This window comes from Arachis ipaensis, chromosome B04, assembly GCF_000816755.2.
Source record: "Arachis ipaensis cultivar K30076 chromosome B04, Araip1.1, whole genome shotgun sequence".
NCBI classification, from domain to species: domain Eukaryota; kingdom Viridiplantae; phylum Streptophyta; class Magnoliopsida; order Fabales; family Fabaceae; genus Arachis; species Arachis ipaensis.
The window spans coordinates 115,122,693-115,134,886 of NC_029788.2; the positions used below are offsets into that span (position 1 = coordinate 115,122,693).

The following is a 12,194-nucleotide window of genomic DNA, read 5'->3' on the forward strand; positions in this document are numbered from 1 at the left end:
TCATCCGACTATATATCTTGAAACAAAATTAAAACAACTTTTCCATAACTATCCATGATTTCACAATTTATGGTTAACGCTGTGGCCGCAATATTGTTATTGTGGTGTGCACATATTTTTTTCTCTATATTAGCAATTTAAAACCATGGACAACATTTAAAAAAATATCCAAATTGATTTTCAACCAATTTTAAATTGTATATTTTTATTATCTAAAAATTCTTAATAATTATTTCTGTTGCACAGAATAATGATCTATTTGTCAATTTAAAAATGACTAATTTATTTATACGGATGATATTTTTTATGTTTAATTGTCTTATAATAAAATTTTATTGGTAACTTAAATTTTTTAGAGATCAATTTGGGTGTTTAATAAAAAAATAAATCAGAATAATAAAAAAATAATAAAGAAAAGAGTTTTGTGCATACTATTTCAGTTAGGTCTCGAAGAGTGGCATCATCCATCCGTATATGCGTAAAATACCATGGGAGATAGATCACTGTTCCTGCAAACTCTGCATGGCTATGATGTCTTCCAAACTATGCCACAATATAAAGCAATAATTCATTATTACGATATCTCCGTATATTAATTATCTTTAATTAAATGAAGTATATTCAAAGAGAATTTGTATGTTCTGTCACACACAAATTTAAGAGCATCCAAGAAATGAAAAGAAATACCTTAAAGAAAGTTCTAATCGCTAATTCTGGTGGGGGCATAAACTGCAAGCAATTTTTGGAAACAAAATTACAAAGAAATCAGAACAAGCGTGAAACGAAACAGAAAAAGAAACATGCTGTAAAAAAAAATAAAAAGTTATAGAAACAATCATTTTACTCTGAATTTTTGTTTCAATTTATATATCTAACTATCTATCAGAAATGTGACATATATGATATTCATTATTTCAGTATACCAGAGATGATTTCAATTTATGATCTTCTATGATTAAAACAAAGTAACGGCATGTGGAGAGAGAGAGAGACAGACAGACATAGAAAAGTAGAGGAGGAGGTTCAGCGTCAGAGTCGTCAGAAGAAGGTGGTGTGGGTGGCGGCGACGGGAGTGCCGGTGGTTGCCACGGATACCTTGCTTCTTCCCCCATTTCTTTTCTTTTTCTTGATCACTAACTCTTTGGTACACAGTTTCTTGCACTTCACGCAAATCAATCAAGTACGATTCTTGAAGAAACCATGCAACTACTTAACACTATGAGAAGCTGGTTTTTCTTTTAAAGAGAAATTTGGAAAAGCAAAATCTTAGACAATAAAACTTTGCACCTTGTCAAAACTTATATCAGTTAGTTGACGAACTAACTAATAACTAACTAACTCTCTTCTTAACCGTCAGCTTGCATTCTTTTGTTATAAAAAAAATTCTCGCTGCACACACTATACTCTATCTAGCGAATTACTTCAATTCTCATCGTATTTTTATTTTATTTTATTGGGGGAGAGAGGAACTTTAATTTTAGATAGAAAAAATAATAATTTGATGGAAAAAGTTAATTAAGAAAATAAGTAAGGAAAGGGGAGGAGAGGGGCAGGGTTATAAAACCCAAATCGAACCGGTCAATAATATCTCAAATAGGTCAGTAAGAATTTAGCGTCTGACATATTTGTCTTCCAAAAAAAATTAACTAAATTTTCAGTCCTCAAAAATGTTAGATATATATCATATACGTTCTTAGTCTAAGTTTAGTCGGTAAAACTGAATACTCTCTCTCCTACGTGAAAGTTATCAGTGTAACATGTCAGGTTTAACGTTATGTGTCACTTTCAAGACACATGGTCTCTGCATACGTGGCTAAAACGATGTCGTTTAAGTACTTCTTCAAACGACGCCGTTTTGACCGGGACAGATTAGTCCCCAATCTTTTTCTTAGAAGTATTATAAAACAACAACGTTCTGAATGAGGACTTACTATAAAAACATAGATCCTCTCCCTTTGTCTCTGTAAAATTATCTGAAGCCCCAAACTTTCACCCAAATTTTATAAGGTAACCATTCATCTTCTTCAATCCTATTAACGTTGACTGAAGACTGGTTGGTGGCGGTAGTGTGTATGCATATCGCCATTGTTGGAGGTAAGTTTACTATTTTTTTTTTCCTAATTAAACTGGAGGTGAAGATTGAAGTATGACTAACATGCATGTAATGTGTAGAGTAGATCAAAGATAGTATGTTGTTAGTGTAGGTTAAGTCAGAGTTGTAAAATGATTTAGGTTGTGCCGTTTCATAATAACGTTAACAATGTCAGTGTTAAAAAATTGAATTCTATTTTAATGTTGTTGTAATTTATTTGTTACTTGTTTAAATTGTGATAGATTTTTATTTTCTGATATTTAGATAATTGAAGATGTGGTACTTGTATTTCACCATGGTGGAAGTTTTGTTAGAGACAACAGTGGGTATTTGTGTACATCAATGGAGAAGTCAACAAATTTTTTTCAATGGATATTGACTTGATATGTTTCTTTGACCTGAAGAATTTTTTTTTGGATTTGGATTACCATGACTACAAGGCAATGTATTGGTATGATTCTACTTCAGTTAACTTGAAATCTGTTCTTCACTCAATTTACAGAGACAAAGAGATCAGAGATATGCAAAAGAACAAGATGCTAAATGAGGATACTGACGAATTCTACATCTATTTTGACCATCCAATCATGAAAGATATGGAGTTCATTGATGATGACAATGATGCTAGTGTTGAGGAGGTGGATGTGCAATAGGGTATAATGCTGAGGATGATGGTGTTGACAATGATGCAGATATTGAAAGTTCTGATAATGATGAAGGGTATGAGTCTACAGAAGATGCATTGTACAATCTCCTACCTTCTGGATATGATTTTTCGGATTCAAGTAAAGATGAAGAGAAAGTCGGAGGTGGTAAAAAAGGAAAGAATAATGGAAAGAAGAAATCTCCAATCAAGATTTTACATAAAAAATCAAAAGTTAGTAAATCTATTAATGGGCTAGTTGGCAAGGACAATGGCAAGTCAAAACAATAGGCATTGGAAGAGAGGAAGTAACTGGACCATCTGTTTAAAAAAAAATTTATAGTGGGCCTACCAAGCCCAATAAACGTGATTATGAATCTGTTGGAATAGAAAAGGTTGTTAATGGCCTTCTAATGATAACAAAAATAATGCTACACCTGCTAGTGCCAATGAGACTGTATCAAAGTCCAGAAAACCTGTTACACTTGATGAAGAATTTGGTGTGGAGTTATTACCTGAATCAGATATTGAGTTTGAGTATGAGTTTGAACAATTTTTTATTCTGAAAGATTCAGTGATGATAGAAGAAATAGGTTTGATTGGCCTCAGTTTAATTTAAATGCAGAATTTGGGAAGGTCTAATTTTAGCTAAACATGGGGTTTGAATCACTTGAACAGTTTAAGCATACTTTGAAGAATTTCACCATAATAAAAAGTAAAAGAATATTTTACATAAAAAATAATAAAAAAGGGTTAGAATTGTTTGTATACATAGAGAATTCATGTCTAAAAAAAAGGTGCAAAAAGCCAAAACAAAATTTTTAAAAGATATCATTAGATACCTAACTGAAAAAAAAATCAATACAAATAAAATTATACAAACTTGTTTCTTAAAAATACTTAAGAATATTTGTAGCAAGTAGCAACATTACATTTATAGAACGAAATAATTTTTAAAAGATTTTATAATCTCAATAAAAGTTTTAAAGTACTCATTACTCGTTAGTCGATTTTAGGGATTTCTTATTAGATTTGCTTGAAGATTTGGTTTATAGCTGCTTTTAAATTTTATTTATTCATAAGTGAATTAACAACTATTAACAAATATAAAATAATAATTTACTTTATCAATAACATGTTTTTTGGGTTTAGCTAGGTCAATTTTTTGTTTTTACTTTTTGGAAGGTGGTTTAGCTACTTGACATTTGAAAAATAAATAAACCAAGATTGGACACAGAATTAAATGACATACATCAACAATATCAATCATAATAGCATACTTGTCCATAAGAAAGATACAACTTTGCTCTTTTGTCCCCATCCGAACAAAGATACAACTAATACTCTAAGGTGAGTTTTAGCCTGGGCCTCCCTGATTCAGGTGCCGTATGTGCTTCGTACAGTCTGATACAAGTTTCTGCATTCGTGTCCTGTTTCACTAGTATTTTTGTTTTGACCATTAGAGTTATTTATATTACAAGGTTACCTCAAATTTAAAGACAATTCAATAAACATAACCACAGAAGCAATATGGGCCTCAAATCACTTAATGGGTGTGGACCGTTAGGTAAAAAAAGTGATCACATTGTGATAGGATAAAATAAAAAAAAAAGAAGATAGGGCCAAAGAAAAAATAAAGTAAGAAAAGAAGTAGGCCACTGTCGAGACTAATTCATCGTGTCCTGTTGATTCCGCGCTGCGAGGCTAATTCCTTTTTCCGGAAGAGCCACTGTCGTCCCCCAACAAGTCATTCGTCTTCACTGGACGTCCTTGTCATGGGGTTGCATCGCCGTCGTTGAAACCAGTTATGTTCGTCTTCATTGGAGTGCTGCGGAGGAGGATGAGGACGAACGGGTGTTGCAAACGTGATAAAAGAAAGACGATCGCAGACCGTTGAGGGGCGACTGTAAGTGAAGCCATTGTTGATCACAACTCCACGCAAGAGGAGAGGGATACGCAAGTTTGAATGCCGGGTCGGGTTTGGGGAATGGGCTGGTGATCCCCTGAATTTCCTCATCGAAACCCTAGAGTGGCTTCTTAGTTGGAGTGTGTTAATTACGGTATCAATGCTCTATTTTTGTTGTGGACTGTAGCCCCCCTGTGATTTCATTGTCGTGTCCTATCAGTTTTCATGGTAAGGATACTATATTCCTTTCTCGAAATAATATTTTTGCAGCTCAATGTTGTTGATGAAATTTTGTTAAAGTTTGATTTGTGTCTTTGCCGATATGGTTTCAGGCCGGGTTAGAAGATTTTTGTGCAGAGCAAGAAGCACCGCTGTACAGTGAAGGAATGAACGTGTTGCATGATTTAGATCCCCAGGAAAGGACACTCGAAGATGTGTCTGATTGTGTTTCCGATTCCGATGAATATTTTGGTGACAATTTCTATGATGATTGGGACAACAGAGCAATTAACGGGATTGCGGACCTCCAAACCGTGAAGTTTAAAGAGCTAACTGCAGATCAGATTCGAAGGCTTCATTTTCCAGATCGATCGGTTGCCTTTTCATTCTACAACTTGTATGCCAAAATGAATGGTTTTTCTGCAAGGAAGAGTCGGATACGACGCAATGTGAACAATGATGTGACACAACAAGCATTTGTGTGCTTTAGACAAGGTTTTAGAGATTTGTGCTCTGATAATGACGCCGCTCGATGCAAACGGGAACCAAAGCCTACAACTAGATGTGGATGTGGGGCAGAGATGCGTGTGCATATACATGAGGAGACAGGCAGATGGATTGTAAGATACTTTCAAGAAAAACACAACCATGAGATGCTTGATGATATGTTAACTTTTATGCTTCCTGGGCATAGGAAAATGAATTCTGCTGCAATTGATCAGATGAACATGATGCTGAAAGTTGGTATTAAAACTCCTCAAATTTATTCATCATTTGTACACACTGTAGGCGGATTTCATAATGTGCCCTTTTTGAAAAGAGATATGTATAATCAGATAGACAAGCAACAGAGGCTCATAGGCGGTGATGCCAAGGCTTGCCTTAAGTATTTAGAATCAACGGCAGCAGAGAGCCCAGGAATGTTCGTGCGATATCTGGCGGATGATGAGGATCGGTTGGTCCACCTTTTCTGGTCAGACAATTGTAGCCAATTGGACTACCATTTGTTTGGGGATGTGGTAGCATTTGATGCGACTTATCGAAAGAATAAGTATATGTGCCCTTTAGTTATGTTTTCCGGTGTCAATCATCATAACCAAACCATTGTGTTTGCATCTGCACTTGTTGCAAATGAGAACGAGGCAACGTATACGTGGTTACTTGAACAGCTTCTAGATGCCATGAAGGGAAAGAAGCCTCGGTGTGTGATTACCGATGGACATGGAGCAATGAAAAAGGCCATTGAGACTGTGTTTGCCGATGCTTATCACCGCCTATGTGCTTGGCACCTGATAAGGAATGCAACATCAAATCTCAGCAACCCAACATTTACGTCCGAGTTTAAGAAATGTATGCTTTTTGATTATGAGGTGTCAAAGTTTGAAGAGAAATGGGAGAACTTGGTGTCTAGCTTGGGTCTTCATGACAATGAATGGGTTTGTGATCTTTATGCTAGGCGCAAGATGTGGGCAACCGCTCACATGAGAGGACATTTTTTTGGAGGCTTTCGCACAACCTCTAAATGCGAGGGATTGCATTCTATGCTTGGGAAATTTGTTCATTCGAGGCATAACCTGAGAGATTTTGTTGAACAGTTCTTCCGGTGTATTTTCCAAATGAGATCCAGAGAAGCACAGTCTGATTTACAGTCAATTGTTGGAGACCTAGTACTACAAAGTCCCTTGCATGATTTGGAGAGGTCGGCAGCAAACATGCTCACCAGATAGATATTTTTGTTATTTCGTCCAATGCTTTCGAGAGCTTGCACTTTGAAGATTCGTTCGTGCACGTACACACCAACTTTTGAGATTTATATGCTTTCACGTTCTGGAAGTTTGCATAAAGAGTGGCGCTATCTCACTATCCGAATGAAGAAATATACAAGTGTAGTTGCATGAGGATGGAATCGCTTGGAATACCATGTGATCATGTTGTTGCCGTCCTTGTTCATCTTGATGCTACTAAGTTACCCAAGAGTCTCATTCTTGATAGGTGGTCCAAAAATGCACGTTCAAGGGTTCATGCATTCATGGATAATGGCCCCTTTTGCTGGGATTCAATGGTCACTTGCTGTAACTGGATGCTAAGCGATCTTTGCAGGGAGTTATGCCTTCTTGGTTCTGCTGGCGATGCTGAATTCTCCGAACTAAGGGATAAATTTCAGAATGAGATAGTACTTCTTAAGGAACAAAAAAAATGTATGCAAGCTGACAGGGAAAGGACCGAGCCACATGCAGAGTCAACCACCCTTGAGGGCTGCATTAGGAACCCCCTGATGGTGCGTCACAGCAAGCGCCAAAGAAGGGGTTCGATGAGTCACTCATCGCTGCGAGGTGTTAAGCGGTGTGGTGTTTGTCGCCGCGTCGGGCATAACCGGGTGTCATGTGCTTTAAACAGCCAGAGATGCAGACATGGGCATCGTCGTTATAGTAATGCGTTGGAGGAGAACATTCATCATGTTGAGGTTTGTTAAGCAATTCGACTTATAGCATTTGTTTAGATTGTACTTCATTAAGCATATATTACTAATAAAAATAATTAGACAAAAGTACAGTTACTTTACTCTTATATATCTAAATATTTTTTGCTATAAAACATTGATTAATTATGGTTTTTCAGAGCCCCCAAGACGATTGTTATAGGCCGGATTGGACGGATGTGGAATACACTAGTTTCTTTTGGGATGGTGATGGTGGCAGTGACAACTTTGACATGGAGATCCCTGTCTCAGACCCATATTACAGTTCGCAACCCTAAAGCAGCCTGCCGATGATTCCCATTTCACTTTAGTGTTGGTGTTTTTAACGTTATGGTTGTTGCTGTGAGCTTTCACTTATAATTATGTTGTTACTTTAGTTCATGTGTATGTCCATTTTAGTATATAACTGGTGCAAGAATATTGTTGCAGGTGACTCTAATATTTATTTTACTCACTTTTTTTATCCTAAATCCGTCGATTAATGATTTTTCAGTGTTGAAAGCAGCCAACTTTTCTTACCATGATTAGTGAGAAAGTGAATTGCTTAAATTTGGTTTCCTATAGATGATTTACTTATTTAAAGTTTCTGTATAATAAGTCTGATAAATTGTGAAGATTCCATAAAGGAATAACCTGGATGTTGATGTTCACTTGGCATTGGGTTTTGCTTCCCATTACGGCAAATTAGGGACTACGGAGTATTTGATGGAAGAGGGGAATGCCATAGCATTTGTATTTAGAAAATTTTAAATTTATGTGTGAAAATTTAGAACTTTTTTTTATTATAATCTGTGAGTACTCTTTTTTAACTTAAGTTGGTCTTTCTAAAATATACACGTAGTCGTATTATTGTACTCATATGATTAGTTATGTTTATTTAGTTTTAAAAAAAATTACCATTTAAAATCAATAAATTTAAATTAAAAAAATTAATATACTTGTAGTAATTTTAAATGAATGTACTTGTATTAATAAGAATAATCAATAACGGTAATTATGTTATTAGCTTGCCAATAAAATATTTAAGTATACATTATACACTTAATATAAATAGATGTCAACAAAACTCACTAAATTTGTCCTTTAAAAAAATTAGGCAATTATTAATATAAAAGTTACATAATTACTGTTGTATATTATATAGAATTTGGAATATCTAATTCATTTAACATTAATTTGGAAAGTTATATGAAAAATTACTACTAAATAATTGAATCATCCTCAGATAATAAAATATCAAATTCTATCTAAATTTTAGAAATTAAATAAAACATTATAGAATCTTAATAACCGACCTTAAAAGTCTTAATACAAGGTAAATATTCTCAATAGAAGCATAACCATAGAATACCTTAACATAACACACTACATAGTTCCCAAAAAGTGTCCCAAGCTATTACGTGAACAACAAAATAACCAACATCTGAGTTCAGAACTAAAGTTCAAAAGGTAAGTGGTCGGCCATGTACATGGTACTCAAGGTCCAGGGACACAAGTAGTGATCCATTCAGCGGCCTCGTTGGCAGGTGACATCAACAGGCCTAATGCTGTGTGCAGTCTCACCACTTTATCGTCCATACAAGGTAGCATATTATGTTGGAAAGCACCAGCCATAGCCATCCAATTGAGTACCCAAATTGCACATGCTTCCCTAATGGACATAAAAGGTTAAGTAACTAAGCCAATCAATAACTAGCAAATAGGATGGAAACATTTTGCATAAACATAAATAGTTTACCTTGGGCTGTCCCATAGGTAGGCCATCTGCGCTAGCAATGCTGAAGCAGGTAATCTCTGCGGCCTTCTTAGCTAATGGGGATGAATACTCCCCAATAGCAACCAATCGGGAAAGGGCCTCCCCTAGGTTTCTGACGAATAGTTTCCTACTAACGCTTCCCTCTTCATCCATACTAGCATCCAAATGATACAAGGTCCGCTCTCGGAATGCCACAACCGCCAGATACCAGTGTCCACATGCATCCTTTACGGGAATATAAATCTAAAAGAATACCAACAATTGTGAGGCATGAATTGATTCAAGTATTTGCCAATAACGATAACTGCGGCAACAACTTACATAATTGAGGCTATTAGAGGGCCTCATCCATCTCTCCTTGTAACGACTGGCCAGTTCTTCAACAGACCTTCCCTCTCGAAAATCAATCTGTACATTTTGGAGCTAATCATCGATAAAGAAAATTATATCACGTATTTTACTGTGTCATTGGCCGACTTACCGCGAATCCAGGAGGCAAGGTCCAGAATTCTACCCCATCATTTCCGCGAGTGGCTAAACTTACCCGTAAGGCAAACATTTCAAAAATGTTATCGTCTGGCATATGAGGGGGCTGGAGGGTGAGTATGTTGTGGCGCTGCAAGACACAATGTCCAAACCTAACCAGCTCTTCCCTGCAAGGTAGTGTGTGAATCTCAACTTAACAAATTAGAGGCCATATAAATACAGGTCACAAACAAGAATCATAATCAAAGAGTTTCGCGATCGAAACTTACATGGGGTCTCCCATTGGGTTAAATGCATAAGCAGCAACTGCTTTCTGCAAGTCAGTGACTGTTGTCCGTTGGCTTCAGGAATCGCTGGTCTGCCGGAACCCCTAAGAAAGCGTCCAAGCACATTGTGTTCATCAGACCGCCAAACAATCTAACAGAGGTGGACGGCGGCGGCCGTGGTCCGTTTAGATGACCTACTAGAGGTGGGTTCACTGGAAACCCCTGTATTGGATCACCAGGTCCTAGTCCAGGGAATTTTGTGGTCCCACCAATGGAACCCGTTCTTAGCAAATTTGCAGAAGTGCGCCCGTAGTTATTCTTGGGTATCATTGTTGGGCATCCATACAAACTTCCACGAGTGTTTTGTGAGGCTCCAACTGAGTGGGTGAAATGCTTCCCTTGGGTGGATATCAGTTTCGTCTCTTTGTGTGCCACAACCTCTGTTGCGGTCTGTAACAGAGTTATTATGGATTAGGTTTCCGATGTAGAGCATGGTTGTTCAATAAAATATTATTTTTGTTCGCAATTTATTTTCTCTCACAACTTTTTATTAGACAAAATAGCATTACAATTTGGATTCTAATTTGGATAGTGGCCCAGCCAAACCCTTAATGGGTCTTCAAAAAAACCACGTATCATTGCCTTTTCCCATACCCAAAAAATTATCAAAAAAGGTTATTATTCAGTTGGCTTTGAATCTAAGATGTAAAAGTGATCTGAATCTAGATCAAGCACAAATGATGTATTTAATAATATTGGAAAAAAATTAAAAATAAAAAGAAAAAAATAATCCCTTAACATCTGAAAAAATATAATTAATTAAATTTTTCGTTACTAAGAAAGGCCAGAAAAGACAAAAACCAAAATATTACGTAACTATAGCCTAGACATAACCGTACCTTGAATGAACCTTGTTGGCCGGCACTCTTCTGGTTTCTATTGTGGCTGCTGGTTGGCCTCTTCGGTGGCTTTGCCGCTGATTCGTCATCATCAAGGATGGATATTGGTTCTCGAATGGTTCTGTTGAAGTCCTCCACATTATTGTAGCTCTTACTGTCTGCCTTCCTCTTAGGTGTTGTTGTTGCACACAAATTCTCGGTAACATATGAATACTCCTTCTCTATTGCAATCTTATTTGTGACGCTAGCTTGGATACTGAAAAGAATAGAACACATAACGTCGATAGCTGAGTCGCGCTCAAGTTGCCGCCTTTCACATGCTTCTACCTTCGACGCTAGGAGGTCTACTGCAGTGGTCAAAGCATTGACGGATGACGAGCTAATACAAGTTACTTGGCTCTACAAAGAATACATTACCATACAGGTTACACGAGGATGCAATGCTTAAACGTTACATGCCAAGTTTTTCATAAAGAGACAAACTCATACTTACAACCTGAGATGGTTCTGTTAAGGTAGTTCCACCGGGACTTTCTGTCATCAGGTGCGTAGGGCCGAACTCTTTCTCCGGAGGAAGTGAACCCTCGTTGGCCATGTCTCCATCGGTTTGTGGAGTTTGGTCCTTCATGTTTACATCATCGCTTTCTTGGCAGGACGACATTATAAATTGGAGAATGGCTTAGCTTTCGTGCATCGTCTATGACTCCAATAGCGCTTTTAAAGTGTTCCCAGGAAAGCAAGAGCTCGCCTCACCAAAAATCACTTGTCTCATCACACAGATGCCCATTGCCATTACCACGATTAGAATCCATCAAAGGTGGAAAAAAATATCGTTGACGTAATTCCGTTATTATGCAAAATGCAGGTGTCCAGTAACTTTTTAAATAGAACACCAACACAGTCAACGTTACTAACCTGGGCAGATTAAACTTGAACCTTATCACATATCGAGGAGCACCTTGGAATATCAAATATGACAGCAACAACATTTCGAATCTGGCTCCTTGTCGACAAGATGGTACGATAATGTTGTCGCATCTATTGGCAGCGATCATGTGAAGTACAAAGGTTGCGTGTTTGACTTTTGAATTTTTTAGATTAACATGATAATATGTTTGATGGGTTACTGGTATGTTAAACCGAAAACTAATCCAATTTAAATTTATTAGAAATCATATGCTTTGCACCAAACTGACTAACTAATGCTACAACAGAATTAATTGAAATTAATTTATGAGATAGTCGTGGAGTACTTTATTCCTTTTTGTTAGCAAAATAATTTTATTCCTAATCAATAACTAATCAATAAAATAGTGAATAGCTAAAAAAAATTAAAAACGAATATTTTATATTATTATATAAAAAGTATTAATTTTTTATTTTTATTTTTTATATTTATTTTTTTGTTTTTGTGAAATTATGGAATAGGAAATTTTTATATTATAATA

The 12,194-nt window shown here is 36.4% G+C and overlaps 2 protein-coding genes across 2 annotated transcripts; one reads left to right on the top strand and one right to left on the bottom strand.

Moving 5' to 3' along the window:
* On the top strand, positions 4,392-7,888 carry LOC107639801 (protein FAR1-RELATED SEQUENCE 5-like). Its single transcript, XM_016343398.2, has 3 exons — positions 4,392-4,869; positions 4,974-7,324; positions 7,480-7,888. Exons 1-2 carry the CDS (start codon positions 4,867-4,869, stop codon positions 6,585-6,587), a joined length of 1,617 nt encoding a protein of 538 aa, XP_016198884.1. The 5' UTR covers positions 4,392-4,866; the 3' UTR covers positions 6,588-7,324; positions 7,480-7,888.
* Positions 8,566-10,352, bottom strand: LOC107638013. The gene is made up of 5 exons (XM_016341216.2): positions 9,851-10,352; positions 9,577-9,748; positions 9,417-9,503; positions 9,078-9,338; positions 8,566-8,990 (listed from the first exon to the last, which is right to left on the bottom strand). Exons 1-5 carry the CDS (start codon positions 9,862-9,864, stop codon positions 8,931-8,933), a joined length of 594 nt encoding a protein of 197 aa, XP_016196702.1. The 5' UTR covers positions 9,865-10,352; the 3' UTR covers positions 8,566-8,930.